The sequence below is a fragment of the Hydra viridissima genome, unplaced genomic scaffold (assembly GCF_058129835.1).
Source record: "Hydra viridissima isolate aposymbiotic clone 2 unplaced genomic scaffold, HvirCarnegie_v1 scaffold_4, whole genome shotgun sequence".
Classification (NCBI taxonomy): Eukaryota; Metazoa; Cnidaria; class Hydrozoa; order Anthoathecata; family Hydridae; genus Hydra; species Hydra viridissima.
Window position 1 is genome coordinate 17082363 of NW_028324303.1, and position 15401 is coordinate 17097763.

The 15401-nt window shown below is 26.3% G+C and overlaps 2 protein-coding genes across 5 annotated transcripts in view; one reads left to right on the forward strand and one right to left on the reverse strand.

Moving 5' to 3' along the window:
• LOC145182656 (uncharacterized) overlaps window positions 1-15401 on the reverse strand; it is a 36130-nt gene that overhangs the window by 9894 nt on the left and 10835 nt on the right. For 2 of the 4 annotated variants that reach the window (XM_090084085.1, XM_090084084.1), the window contains exons 5-26: window positions 8862-8943; window positions 8033-8067; window positions 7606-7638; window positions 7107-7168; window positions 6438-6562; window positions 5753-5822; window positions 5591-5663; window positions 5353-5420; window positions 5100-5200; window positions 4726-4836; window positions 4536-4633; window positions 4316-4384; window positions 3885-4004; window positions 2798-2920; window positions 2014-2065; window positions 1732-1869; window positions 1558-1640; window positions 1352-1431; window positions 1105-1158; window positions 834-887; window positions 230-283; window positions 59-121 (exon numbers count right to left, since the gene is read on the reverse strand). In XM_090084085.1, coding sequence (XP_089940211.1) covers window positions 59-121; window positions 230-283; window positions 834-887; window positions 1105-1158; window positions 1352-1431; window positions 1558-1640; window positions 1732-1869; window positions 2014-2065; window positions 2798-2920; window positions 3885-4004; window positions 4316-4384; window positions 4536-4633; window positions 4726-4836; window positions 5100-5200; window positions 5353-5420; window positions 5591-5663; window positions 5753-5822; window positions 6438-6562; window positions 7107-7168; window positions 7606-7638; window positions 8033-8067; window positions 8862-8943 — 1748 coding nt within the window. Of the gene's footprint in view, window positions 1-58; window positions 122-229; window positions 284-833; window positions 888-1104; window positions 1159-1351; window positions 1432-1557; window positions 1641-1731; window positions 1870-2013; window positions 2066-2173; window positions 2342-2797; window positions 2921-3884; window positions 4005-4315; window positions 4385-4535; window positions 4634-4725; window positions 4837-5099; window positions 5201-5352; window positions 5421-5590; window positions 5664-5752; window positions 5823-6437; window positions 6563-7106; window positions 7169-7605; window positions 7639-8032; window positions 8068-8861; window positions 8944-15401 lie in introns of those variants that run through there. The other 2 variants (XM_090084086.1, XM_090084087.1) reach the window with 2 other exon arrangements.
• Window positions 10783-14665, forward strand: LOC149890181 (uncharacterized). The gene is made up of 3 exons (XM_090085479.1): window positions 10783-10926; window positions 10989-11175; window positions 11330-14665. Exon 3 carries the CDS (start codon window positions 12593-12595, stop codon window positions 14567-14569), a length of 1977 nt encoding a protein of 658 aa, XP_089941605.1. The 5' UTR covers window positions 10783-10926; window positions 10989-11175; window positions 11330-12592; the 3' UTR covers window positions 14570-14665.

Consider the following 15401-nt stretch of genomic DNA (forward strand, 5'->3'; position numbering starts at 1 on the left):
TTAAATGTTATAAAGCCATTACTAAAATTTTCCATAAAATAATGCACCCCAAATTTACCTAATCTCTGCAGGAGATAATGCACTTTGGAAACGAGCACGAAGCCTTCCTTGCAACTCTCCTCTAAAATTGAAATACTTAAATGATTGAGTTCCAAAAATCTTAATTTCAAAGAGATATTTTAACTTCATTTAACAATCAAGATTTTAAACTCAGAAAGTTTCAGACTACCTAGTCTCTTGAAGTCTTCTTGACTCTTCTCTGATTTGACGTGCAAACTCATTTCTAAAATGAAACAATTTTCTTTGCAACACTAATGTCAATAACAACACAGAAAATATTTCTTTACATCTATTTATTACGTTAAGAAAAAATTTTTCTCAGTACATGCCTGGCACAAATCATGAAACATTTTTGACAATATTTAAAATGCTGTAGATCATAAGGCAGGGGTGTTAGTCTAACTAATAATACCTGATAACGCTGTTAGCCTTTGTCAAAACAAAATCTTTTGAAAATTTTTAAATGATCTGCTCACTCTTCAACCAGATTTATTACAAACAGAAAAAAAACTTTGATGGACTAAACTACAAGTCTATGTCAAAAGAGCAGTAATAATGTCTTTTTTGTCATCAAATCCTTCAAATTGAAATTCTTGATTGCTACTGTTATGGTTTGTAAACTTTGTACTCTCATTTTACTTTTTGATCTGTTCATTGTTGATTGAATTTTTAAAAAGCCACTTTATTTGGTGTTTAAGAAAAATTAAAAAACTAAAAAGTATGAATAGTTGAATTAAAAAATTTAAGTAGTAAAGAACCAAATTAGAACACACCTAGCCTCTTCCATGCGCCGCTCTTCTTCTTGTTTCTGTTTTTCAAGGAGCATCCTTTAATCAAAATTTGGAAGCTTCAAAATTAAAATATTTGGTATTTGGTCAAATTACAATAGGATTAAATAATATTTTACAGTAAAAGAGTATTTTAATGTTTTCTTGTTTGTAAAACTTTTGTAGATTTTGTGTCAAAAACTACCAAGATGATTCTTAAAATTGAAAATTTACAATAAAAACTTTTTTTTTTAAAATTGTTAAATTTCAAAGTTACCGAGATTCTTCCAATTGTTTAGTTAGATCTTCTTCTCTTTTTTGCCTTTCTACGCTACAAAAAAATAAAACATAAGTGGATTTAGACTTTGATTGAAGATTGTCATAATCATCAAATATTATCATAAAATCTAAAGCATGAAAAACATGAAAGTTACAATTGTAAAATATTCAAATCCCAATGCATTTAAACATTAACTTAATGAAGAAAAATCAAGAGCTAAAGACAAGCAGAGATTTCTACATACCTCATCATTTTCTTAAGAAGATCTGTTTCACTATGGTATTTAGCTGACAAAGAAAGATTACTAAACCCTGGTCCAACAGACTAAACAAAACAAGAACTTATAAATTATAAAACCAAAAGGAAAGTTTAGGTTTTAGGAACCAATGATTTTGTTTACTTTAAAACTAAAGAAAATTAATGTTTTCCTAAGTTAAAAAAAAAAAAAACCTTTCGTTTTTCTCTGAGTTCTTCTGCCTCTTTTGGATGATTAAAGCGAAAAACTGCTGTTTTTCCAAGGATCACAACATCACCTTATTAAGAAAAAAAATTGGTCATACAATCAAAACTAATCCAATACTAATTTTTGATTAAAAATGAAACAAAAAATTCAATTACAATAACCTTGCTGCAAGCGTGTTCTTTTGTTTATTATTTCACCATTTACTGAGCATAAGGCTTTAGGAAATGGATCAAGCACTACAAAGCCATCATTGTTTTCAATGATGCATTGTTCATCTTGTATACCAGGTCCACTAACAACTAAAAATATTTTTGCAAACTTTTCAAAGATGACACTACAAGTAGTAGCATAGCAATATAATAAACATTTAAATATTGTTAAATTTGCATAAGAATATTGGTACCCATAAAAAAAAGTTTCAAGAATTCACAGAATAACAATACCTATGTCTGGCTTGGTTTTGGAGTTTTCTGTGCCAACAAATGTTTTTCCTTCCTTAAAATCATCAAGAAAAATTTTTTAAAAAAAAACATTTTTTTACAATAATAATAATATTAACAATTCATTCCTAATAAATCAACACTAAATCCTCAAAAAAATTACCTTAAAAACTATTTCAAAAAATACACCCTCCATTTTATTAGAGAAAAAAAATTCAAAAAATTTTTTTAAAAAAATTGGTTATGTTATTTAAAACTACCAAAACAATATTAAACACTATGAATAAAAACAATTCTTTGCACCATAAAAAAGCAGCTAAAGAAGTGCTTTAAACATGATAAAGAAAACAAACTCATAAATAACAACTCATGCAAATAAGCTTTTCTTTAACAAACAAACAAAATTGTTTACAAAACTTGATACTGAGTAAAGAAACATAAATTTCTAAGAAGCCATCAATTCTTGAAAAGCTAAACCTTACAAGAAAGTTTGTTTATTTAAGTTTATCTATCAAAAGAGAAGAACTGTTAGACATTCTTTTCTTGCATAGCAACAAGCTTAACTGTTTTAAGCTTCTTGCTAAATTCAAGAGGAACCCTCAGTTTTGATTTAGAACACATTTTTTTTTTTATTGCAACTTTAAAAATGAATTAAAGTTTTAAACAGCTTAGCAACTTTGTTGCAACTCATTTTTGTGAAATTATTTTAAATTTTTTTACAAAATTTATTTTAGAGAAGATAAAATTAATACATAAACATTTATAGAATCATTTCAAAAGATATTACCTTTAAGTGATAGAGTAAAATCCCTGTACTTAAAAGATCATCTTCAAGAGCAACTAAGTGAGGTAGTTCAGATTCCATTCGAATTCCAGCATCTAAACGATGTTGAAATGCAAGTGCTCGATCCTTAAAAATAAATTCACTTTAAAAAATATATTAATTTCAAAAACACAAAAATGCAGCAATCACAAAATTCAAAACAACAACAAAAGTTTCTTAACCATAAATATTGATGACATAATTAAATAATATTTGAAACAGATACAGAGAAAGATCAAGATAATAAAAATTTTAGGACAAAAAAAAAAAATTTGAGTTATATTTACAACCTTGTTTAGTTCGTTGCTTTGCTTGATAAGTAAAGAGTTATCAGTCTTACTGAATAAACTACAGATATGATTAAGCTTTTATAAAGGTTCAATTTACCACTTTTACCATTTTACCACTTCTTTATTGACAATAATGTAAAGCAACCAGTGGAAAACCTTCATTTTCTCACAAGATTTTTAATATCATCATAAAGTAATTATTTTTTGAGAATGCTTAATGTCTTCTCATTCTAATACACCTGTATAAGATTTTTTCCTCTTAGTTAATAAAGCAACATTTTAATGATCAATGGATTTAGGAATTTAGATAAGCGATTTTGATACATATTTGGTGTTACTGGTAAAACTGTGTTTTAATGATTGTTTAATGACTCTTTAAATTTAGTCTTTCCATCAACTTAATACCTTATCTGTTGCATTAGCAAACTGTAATACATTAATGTAATACACACAGATGGAATTAGCAAATACAACAACTAAAAGGTTTTTTTTAGAACCAACAAGTCTGATAAGTTAAATATGAACATTTTAATATCATCATGTTAATACTATGAAGATTATTAATTTATAGATATAGTTCTACAGCTCCATAAATGATTAACAGTAACAATTTAACATGCTGGCTTAGGTACCTATAAATCTATGATGCCAAATTCAAAATTTAAAGTCTTTATAAATGCATTATGCAGGATATAGCAATAAATGCACATTAGTTAATATACTTTTTTATAATGAACAAACAAAACATATAAGAACTTAACCTGCATAATTTTTTGGGTTTCTTTCCATCTATCTTTCCACTTGTCTGTTAAAGCACCAAGCCGCTCTTCATTTTCATAAAGTTTGCGAGCTGCTACTTTATCTGCATCACTTAATACCTCCTATTTAAGGATAAATTCAATTATGGTTAAAATTGATTTTGGAAAAACCATTTAATAATACTAGTTTCCAGTTTTTATCAAATTTTTTTGAAACTGGAATAAAAAATTTGAATTTATTTTTTCTTCCTTTTTTTTAAATGTTCTTACTTTTAAATGTCAACCTCTTTTTTCGTAAATTATGTATCATAAATAACAAATATCTATTTTTCTTCAAATAATCAGCAAAAGAAATAAACTGTATACTTTAAATGGCTAAGAAAATAAAATCTATGTGGGGCTGATTAGAACCATGCTAAATCAATAAAACTTACCTGACCAATTATAGATTTAAGTTTATCAATTTCTGCCCTCAAATCTCTAATCAATTTCACATTTGTATCCTTAAAAAATTAGTTCAAAAGTTTTATTAAGCACACACACATCACAAGACAAAGAAGTGAACTTTTTTTGTAACATTGATTTTTTTCAACAAATCAAAAAATCTAAACCAACAAATAACATAAAAATATTTAATAACCAAGAAAGTCTGACCTCATTGACTGTTGGCTTATTGATGATATTTTTTGCTCTATTAGCATAACGCAATGTGCTTAAAGTTTCAGAGTAATTTACATCTGCTGGAGATATTGCTAAAAAAATAATTCAAAGTACATTATGTAATGAAATAACATGTAACGAAATAACATAGAATTATTCTAGAAGTTAAAGTACAGCTATATACCTGCTATCATGATAGTTTTTGAATTTCCGCCTAAACTGTCTTTTAATAACCATGTCAAAATTGAATCTCGATATGGAATAAACAGTGTACTTTTTTTAGTTGATGCCTCCGCTATATAAACCATTAAACAATAAAGATGTCAAAAAAATATGCTGATAAAAAGAATTAAAAAGAATATTTGTCATTAAATTTATAAAAATAATGAATCAAGACTTGATTGTTAAAAAATGAAAAAAAAATTTGTAAAACAAATATTTGTGTAAAATAAATTTGAATTAAGAAAATATGTTTGTAATAACTTGCCTAAACTAAAAAAGCTGCTGAAACTTTATTTTAAAAATATTTTCATGTTAATTAGTGTAAGAATTACTAACCTAAAGATGAAATAACAGAACCAAGTGTAACCAATGATTTGTTTATATTCCCACCTTCCTTTAACCTTAAACCTGTTGCACCAGTAGAATTTGCCCGTTCACTAAAGATTTGATCAATAAAAGTATTTTTTATTTTAGCAAATAGACAAAAAACAATCAACTAATGTACAAACTAACAATATCTATTTGTGCATCAAAACATTTTTGATGCATGAATATAAACAAAGTTTTAATAGTTAATATTTTTTGTTACCTTCCTGCCAGATCAACCAGGTTGATTTTGCTTGTTGTCTCACTGGGCATGTCATGCAAAAACTTTGCCTAAAAAGTTTAAGCAAAAGTATGTTGCTTTTATTTTCATTTTATGTAAACTATAAACTTTATGAACATTTTAAACTTTGGGGTGATAAATTTTTTATTTTTGTTAAAAAAAAGACTTTCATTGATTTAGAGAAACATACAAAATTGCATTGTACTAACAATAAAAATACCTGTGTGTAGCGAATGGTAAATATAGCATGTGAACGGCTACTTGTATCGTTCATATTTGTGGAAGCAGTTGTTCTACAAAAAAGAATAATTAGATATAAACCTAATAAAAAGATCATTTACTCTTATATTGCATTTAACCCAATAGTTAAATAAAAAGTAACCTCCGTTCATTTCCTTGTTTCATGATTGTCTCAATTGCATGATAATCAGAAACAAGATGTTTTGTTAAACCTAAATAAAGAATTAAGCCAAATATGATTGGTCAAAACTTACCCAATAAAAAATAGTATTAAAAATCACAAAACTTTTTTGAAACATAATTTTGAAAAAAACATTTAAAAAGCATTTTTAGGTTGATACTACTTCTGATTTTATCAACTAATAAAATATATTATTAGCACTAAGTTTTTCAACATGTCTACTAACACTGACTTTGACTGCTGAATTGATTTTCATTTATATAACAAAGTTCTGTTAAATATTTAAGTAATCAAAAATATTTTTACAATCCTCTTCTTACTTCTTATTCAACTTAACAATCATTTTCTAATTTCACATAACTAAGAATGTGTAGAAGACAAAACTTGTTACACTAATAAAATAATAAAAAGTGCGCTACTGAGTTCAAATTGCTAACAAGCTCAATTTTATTTCCATAAAACTAGACTCCTAGCTTACCTATCTCACTTCTGCTGAAATTCAGATGAAAAACTAAGTAAAAATGTATATATCAGGAACTTGGTTGGACCTAGAAAAATATTCACTTTTAATTTTTCACTTTCTAATGCTTTAAGACAAACTAAACTTTAAAGACATATATCAAAATTAAGAAAAATAAAAAAACACCTTGGACATAAGGACCATCTTTAGGATGCTCACGAACTTTCAATCCATGAAGAGCTTGTCCTGCCTTTGGTTGCTGATGTGTGCGTAACAAATCTCTCACTTTCTCATTATATATTTCCAAATAACTGAAGAAAAAAATTTATATAAATTCATAAAATTACTATAATTTAGAACTAGTCTAGTACAAGATCCCTAGTTACCTGTTAAGAGTATTGTCAAAGGAATATATGTAAAACTTTTTTATCTATAAATAAGCTGCAGAGTTAATACAGAATATTATTTCTAAACTAATTAGAGTTGATAGCTGTTCTAGTGTAAACTATTTATATTAATCAAAATATAATGAACTATTACACTTTGCCTCACACATCATAGTAAAGCTTGACTCAGAAATTGTAAAAAAAAGTTAAAAAAAACATTTTCTAGCATATAGAGGTTGTAATATTAAAAAATGCAACCCCCTGTCAAATAGCTTGTTTTAAATTCAACAAAACCAAATTTATAATAAATAATAGTATTAAGTTACAAATAGTATACTTGAAAATTGACAGTGAGACAGACCATGATGGGAAATCAATTTTAAATTTGCCTAAAATTTGCCTGAAATTATCCCAAAAAGAAGGCAAAAAAAATTTTTTTTGGAAAAAAAAATTAAGATAAAAATATTACCTTACTTCTGTACGAAAGGAAACACCTTCATCTTCTTTTTCTTGCATTTGAGAAAAAAGATTCTAAAAAAAACTTTTTTTGTATCAGATTTAAAAAAACATGTAATTTTATTTACAACAATTGTAAACAATAATTGAAGACCTTAGTATTTAATATACTTAAGTCACTCAAAGTAACTTTTCACCGAAAAACTATTTTAAAAAACTGGATCTTCTTTAAAAATAGTTCTTTCATGACATCTCAGTAATTTAGCACTTTTTTAAATTTTAGTCTTTAATTGCAGGTTTTCAGTTGCAGGCTTTCAACAATGAATGAATTTTAAAAAAGATGAATTTTAAAATATATTTCATAGAACTGATTGAAATGGAAGATGGAAATTAAAAACAATATTGTTCACAATAATTAGTAGATAAGATTAAAATTCATTTGATCTCATCAAAAACATCAATCTAAACCCAGAAATAAAAATCTTTTAATATAAAAAAGGACAACTACTTACTTCACATATTCTAGGAATTAACCCCTCATTTCCCTAAACCAAAAAAAATTAGTAATTAAAAAAACAATTGAACAGTTAAGTTTTAGAGACTGTTGACCACAACTATTACTACAACTATTTAGGCTCAAAGAAAACTTTGTTTAGATTAAAAAAAGATGACTAATTAATTTTTTACCTAAAAATTGATTTTATTATGAAAAAAACCGTAACACCAAAATAATTTAAAATTGGATGAAAAATATACTGAAAAAGCTTGAACTATTACTTCACTAATCTGAGAAAACCATTTGGTATCTCCATTACAAAAAGGTATTACAAAAATTACAGCAAAAATAGCACAGACAATTTGAACCCACAAAGGTGTAAACTTAAATACGAATGTTTTGATATCAATTTATCTATAACTACAAAGAATAAACTGCCATACTGCCTCTCCCATCATGGTGTGTGTTTTCCCACTTCCTAAAGAGAACAAAATGAATACATTTTAATAAAATTTTTGACAATTCAATACAACTAACACCTTATCGTTTTATGATTATAATCAATAGTTATCCAAAACCTTCCTGTCAAACAATTTGGTACCCTTGTTAATTAATCTGTAATACTGACATTGTTTATCAATTTTGTAATAATTTACAATAGTGTGAATAATGTAATAAATTAAAAGACCTTCCCAAAAGGAATACAACCTCTAGAAACTGATTAAAATAAATCTTTGTTAAATTTCTTTTGCTAAGTAATTAACCTTTCTCATTTATAATAAAAACAAAAAACTCATCTTTTCATTACTTCTTCACATTAAATTGATATCAACTTTATCATTTTCTGTTGTTAACCTTCTTATACCCTTTTAAAATATTTCAAATTTAAAAATAAATTTAAATTTAGCTTGTTTTATAACAGCAAATCAAAAGAATATAAACTTAAATAAACTTAACAAAAGAATGTAAACTTAAGCTTATGAGAAAAATGTATTATGCAGACATTTTTAGAGGAACTTTACTAATTATTTTATTAGAGTAGGAAATTTAGTAGTCAGCCTGTTTTTTTATTTGTTTTGAATGAAAAAAACAGTTTTGGAAAATTACAGCACTTTAAAAGCTTAAGGCTTATGATTTTTTTATATGAAGAAATTTATAACCATTTTTAAGTTGCAAGGAGTTTTAATTTCTTTAAGTTTGTTTTAACAGCTTGAAAAAAAATCAAAATTTAGGAAGATAAATTTAAAAAATAGATGAAAAAAATAAACATACCAGTCTGTCCATAAGCAAAAATGCAAGCATTGTAACCTTCATCTGCAGCAGTAACAACTCCTGTACCAAGATTGCTATAAACCTTAGAAAAAAACAGCAACTTTAAAATATTACCAAAACTTTATATGTGTGTACAAACAAAAAGGTGGTGCCAAACAAAAATGATTTTTCGAAGTTTAGCACTCTTACATTTTCACTAAATTTTCCTTTTTTTTAAATAATGATTCATTAGAAAAATTCCAAGTTTTTATATATATTTAAAAGTAACTCAATTTATTCAAAAAAAAAAAAAAAAACACAAAATATTATATTTTAGCAAACGTCTTTTTTTAAAAATAAACATTTTACATTTACATATGCAAACTGAATTTATTACATAAAGTAATCAGCTGATGCACATGACACACAGTAATCAGCTGATCAAAAGTTTCACTTAAAATTTAAATTCTATTATAATTTTTTAAAATAAAAAAAAATTCTATTGATTTTGAAATGAAAATTCATCTTTTAAATTTATTTGAATTGTAATGACCAAAAAATATCCTTTAAGTAAATTTTTTAAGTTTAGTAAGTAAAATAACCAAAAAAATTAACATGGTTCCTCCATAGATATATAAAATACTGGATACGGCATAGGCATATCTAGCCTTTTAACTCTGAAAACAAAATTGAAACCAAGCTACTGTTGAAAAAGTGACAGAGTGATGCAAAATATTTTTATGTGATTTCATAAAAACTACTTAAATAAGTGACATGAGCTGATATAATCATTATGATTAAGTTATTTGGTTCATGACTTGAGACTATAAAACATTTATGAGTATCTCGTGAGTCAAGAGATCTAAGGATTTAAAAAATAAACAGTTATCTTCCATTGAAGTTATACTGACAAATAAAATATACAGTTAAAGTGTTAAAATTATATTAATATTGAATATTGATTTGGTTTTAAAAATATGGTATTTTCAGAAGAATTACAACAATTATATCTATATACATCTACATCTATGTATATTATATTTACTATAATATATACCTATATTTATGTATATTATACATGTTTGGTATACTTTACATAGACAAAGAATTTAACTTGTTGGATCAAGGTAATTTTTATACAATAAAACTAGTAATATCAAGGACTGAATATAGTTTATACATGTATATATATATACAAACATAAATATAAATATATACACACACACACACACACACACACACACACACACACACACACACACACACACACACACACACACACACACACACACACACACACACACACACACACACACACACACACTATATATATATATATATATATATATATATATATATATATATATATATATATATATATATATATATATATATATATTAGATATGTCCAAAAAACAACTTTTTTTAAAAATGTCTGAGCACAGCCGCTAAATGTGTTCTTTGTAATAAATTAATACTAAATTTAAAAAATTTTTGAATAAAAAAAATTTTTAGGGGTTGCTCAAGACCCTTAAACATCAGACAAGTCCCTAATATTTTGAAAAAAAAAGTTTTTTAAAACCATATCATGTTGGGTCTCAAAAGAAGTGAAATTTTATAAAAATTTCAAAAATATTAACTATTTTATATAAAAATTACCAGTTCAAATTTTATGAATTAAAAACTATTGTTTTTTAACAAAAAATAAAAAAGTGCATATTTTTAAAGTTTTTTTTAATAAACTTTTTAATTTGTGTTTTTTATAAACTTTTTTTATTATTTTTGAAATTTTTATAAAATTTCACTTCTTTTGAGACCCAACATGATATGGTTTTAAAAAACTTTTTTTTTCAAAATATTAGGGACTTGTCTGATGTTTAAGGGTCTTGAGCGACCCCTAAAAATTTTTTTTATTCAAAAATTTTTTAAATTTAGTATTAATTTATTAGTGTTGTGACCAAAACTAAAAGTTGTAACTAACTTAACTAAAAAAACCGTAACTAAAATTAGCCGACTAACTTTTTAGTCTAACTAAATTTAGTCGACTAACTTTTAGTCTAACTAAATTTAGTCGACTAACTTTTTAGTCTAACTAAAATTGGTCGACTAACTTTTTAGCGTAACTAAAATTAGTCGACTAATTTTTAGTCTGATTAAATTTAGTCGACTAACTTTTTAGTCTAACTAAAATTAGTCGACTTACTTTTTAGCGTAACTAAAATTAGTCGACTAACTTTTTAGTCTAGCTAAGTTAAGTCGACTAACTTTTTAGTCTAACTAAATTTAGTCGACTAACTTTTTAGTCTAACTAAAATTAGTCGACTAACTTTTTAGCGTAACTAAAATTAGTCGACTAACTTTTTAGTCTAGCTAAGTTAAGTCGACTAACTTTTTAGTCTAACTAAATTTAGTCGACTAACTTTTTAGTCTAACTAAAATTAGTCGACTAACTTTTTAGTCTAATTAAAATTAGTCGACTAACTTTTTAGTCTAACTAATATTAGTCGACTAACTTTTTAGTCGACTAACTTTTTAGTCGAACTAAATTTAGTCGACTAGGCTTTTAATTTGCCAAAAATATATTGTTACTTTTACCCAAAAAATACTTTTTTTAAATCTTGTTATTTGTTAGTTGTGAAGTGGTTTGGGCGCCATTTTTTTAATAACAAATTGCTGTAAGTTACAATTTACATCTCCAGGGCATCTTTTTCAAGGTCGATTTTCAGAGTTTTTCAAGTTTTTGGAGAAAGGTTTGCGACAGATACACTTGGAATTTTGTAATAAAACTTATCTAAATAGTCCCCCGTTATTGTTAAGTACTTGTTTTAAATTTCAATGAAAAGCGGTTCAGATCTGGATTTTTTCAATTTCTAATTAAAGGGAATTATAACTTATAAAACACATGTGAAATCAATTTATAAAAAAAAAATGCTGCCATGTTTTTGAAAGGCGTGTCATGTGCAGAAGCATTTTCGGATTTCCTTTATATAATACCTGCAATGATTTTTTGAGGTAATAATACCTAATTTATTTCGTTCTACACTCATAAAAACGCAGTTTTTACAGTGACGACAATATGATTGCAATTGTTACGGAATTAATGTTTTTTATTATTTCTGTATTGTGTGGTTGAATATATATCTTGTTCAACTCTCAAATTTTTTTTTTTAAGTTATTAAAATGCTAATAACTTATCATGTTTTTGGTATATAATATCAGCTGCTTTTGACGGAGTTGTGCTACTAACAAACCAATTTTTATTTAACTCAATAAAAGAAAATGTGGGGTATAAAACATTTTCATTATCTAATTGTCACAAATTATATAACGTATTTTAAATTTCTTAAAAACAATAAATCTTAATGAATGTCTTTAAGTTGATTTATTTGTCATAACTCGTGTTATGTGTAAAATCAAGACGACGATGATTTCATTACAGTTATGTATTTCTCTCTCTCTTTCTCAGCTTTTACAAATTATATAGGTTTTTCAAATTCATTGGGTACAATGAATTTTGTACAATGAATTATACAATGAATATGACGCATGCACAACGCTTCTTCTGGCGCGACGCAATGATGCAATTTTTTTACGCTAATTACAACATTACGTTCATATAATTTTTCAACACAACAAAATTTAAGGAATGTCTTAACTGACACCTCAAAGTAATGGTTTCCCGCTATATACTAGAAAAACCGTTATTCTCAAAAATATCTTTAAACTTACTTTAAGAAATTGTATTTTAAACTATGTCGAACAATAATACGTTTTCTCCAATTGAATATGCTGCTCCAATATCTGATTTAAAGAAAAGATTGGATAAAAGAAAGACTATAGATGAACAAAACCCTGTAAATCATAACGATAGCGAAACAAGTTCAAGTTTTTCATCCGGTCAAACAGATATTGAAGTTGATACTCAGTCCATTGAAGAAGCAGCTAAAACTACATACGAATATTACTCAATCGAGGAGGAAACATCAAAATGGATATGCAATCAATGTCATAATAACAGACCTAAAAAGTACTCATGTAAAACATCAAAGAGTATACTAGATTACCATCTTGAACATGATCACGAAATAATAACGCCGAAAAAAAAACGAACTACAAGTGGCTTGTCAAAAGAAATTAGCGATAAGATTGATAGAGCTCTTTTAATTTTCATTATTGCTTGTTGTCTTCCATTTATGTTGGTAGAAAGTAATGCATTTAAAGAATTTGTTTTGTGTTTAAATCCAAAGTATAAAGTGCCTTGCCGAAAAAAGTTAAGATCTCTTTTAACTGAGTTATATCGAGAAAAAGTTGAACTTTTGAAGTCAAAATTATTATCAATTAAAGTTTTATCTATAACTACTGACGGATGGACGTCCTGTCAAAACTATAGTTACATATCTGCAACTGCACATTTCATTTCTGACAAAACAAATTTCATCAGTTTTTGTTTGGGCTTTGCATACATTAATGGCCGCCATGATGCAGAAAATTTAAAAGAGGCTTTGCTGAAAATCGTAGAAAAATTTAAAGTGGATGATAAAATAATGAGTGTAGTATCAGACAACGCCAGTAACGTACGCAACTGTCTAAATTCTTTAAAAGTTTGTTTAAACATTCAATCAATAAGATGTATGGGACATGTTTTGCAATTAGTTGTTAAAAATGTCATAGTTTTAGTTGAAGAAGGTGAAAAAGATAATTCGTCTAAATTCTTTTTCATTGCAAGAACATTAACTAAGTGCAGGAAAATTGTTACATCTTTCAATCATTCTTCTCAACTTAATGATTTATTAGAAGAAAGTCAAATGCGACAAGGTGTCGAAAGAAATCACATACTTCATTTGATTCAAGATGTGAAAACTCGTTGGCACTCTACGTTTCTCATGGCAGAGCGAATGCTTAAGCTTCACTCCTACGTAAAAGATATTTTTAATTCGAAACAACAATACAAAGATATGAGAAAATATTTACTCGATGAAGATGAAATTGTAAACTTAAAAGAAACAGTAAATGCTTTATTAAGCTTTCATCAAGTAAGCGTTTTACTATCTGGCGATAGGTATGCAACGTGTTCTTTAATTATTCCAAGTATAAAGTACCTTGAGAAGCAGCTAATTAAAAATAAAAGTGAAACCCCTCCTTTAATTGTAATATTGAAAACACATTTGTTAGAATCTTTACAAACTTACAAAGATTCATATGAATTAGAGAATAATTCCTTTTTATTGTGTGCCACTTTATTGGATCCAAATTATAAAAGTTTTCAATTCTTTGAAAAGTACGAAAAAAAGAAATATTTAAAAAGCGTGAAAGAATTTTTGTCAGATTTTTATCTCGCAAAAAGAGTTGGTGAAATAATTCCAATTAAAAAGGTGACAATGGAATCAAAAAAATTTAAGTTGTCATTTGAGGATGAAGAAGATGATTCCGGAAGTGATAGTGACAAAAATGTAACCTTAGATTTAAAAAAAGAAATCAGTGAGTATATAAAATTGTCAGTGCACGAACAAAATGTTTTAGAATTTTGGCATCAAAATCAATATGTTTTTCCATTATTGTATTGCATTTCAACGATGATTTTATGTACACCTGCTACCAGTGCACCAAGTGAGCGCCTTTTTTCTGACGCATTAAACAATTTGTATGCTAAGCGAAACAGGATGACGGCGGAATGTTTTCAAATGTTGATGTTTTTGTACGAAAATTTGGAATTTTTTAATTTGGTTTAAAGTTAGTGCAATTTAATCAAAGTAATACGGAAGTATCTTGTTGTAATAATTATTTTTGAATTTATTTTATTGTTCTTGAATAAAAACTCTTAAATTTAGAACTTGAACTTGTAGTTGCGTCATTGTGTAATTCATTGTGCACAACGAATATGTAGTTCGATGACTATATATGGTTCATTGTGCACAATGAATTTAAAAACGATATATAAATTATAAAAGCTTATCAAGCAGTCGTCTTGATATTACAGAACTGTTTTGTTTTAAAAACAATCTAATAAGGTTGCAATATGTTTAAATTTTTTGCAAAGTATCATCTGATTTTTAATTTTTCCTTAAAAATCCAATTGCTTAATTAGACTATAAAATTAAGTGCAAAATATGAACGTTGCAAGTCTTTCCGATTCTATGTTATTTAAATTTAAATTTTTTTACATTTGTAAATGTATTTTACATTTTAATGTATTAATTATGACCCACCCAAGTTTATACTTTCTTTATATTATAAAGAAAAGGTAAGGTTAATGAACTAATTCATTAACCTTACCTTTTCTTTATAATTCTATAAAAAATGGCGTCTCAAATGCGGTTTATTTAAGTTGATATTTCAAACTTACTTTTTAAATAATATAGCTTCGAGTTGACTTCAGATCTTACTTTTCACGCAAAAACTCTTATTTTCTTATAAACTATCTACTCCAGCTTGAAGCAATTTAATGACAAAAATTACTGCTGCCTAGTATGCAGCCATAATTAATATAATTACATGAATTTAAATACAACTAAAAAGTAAATTTTTGACACATTTGACAACAAACATTATTTTGGGAAAAAT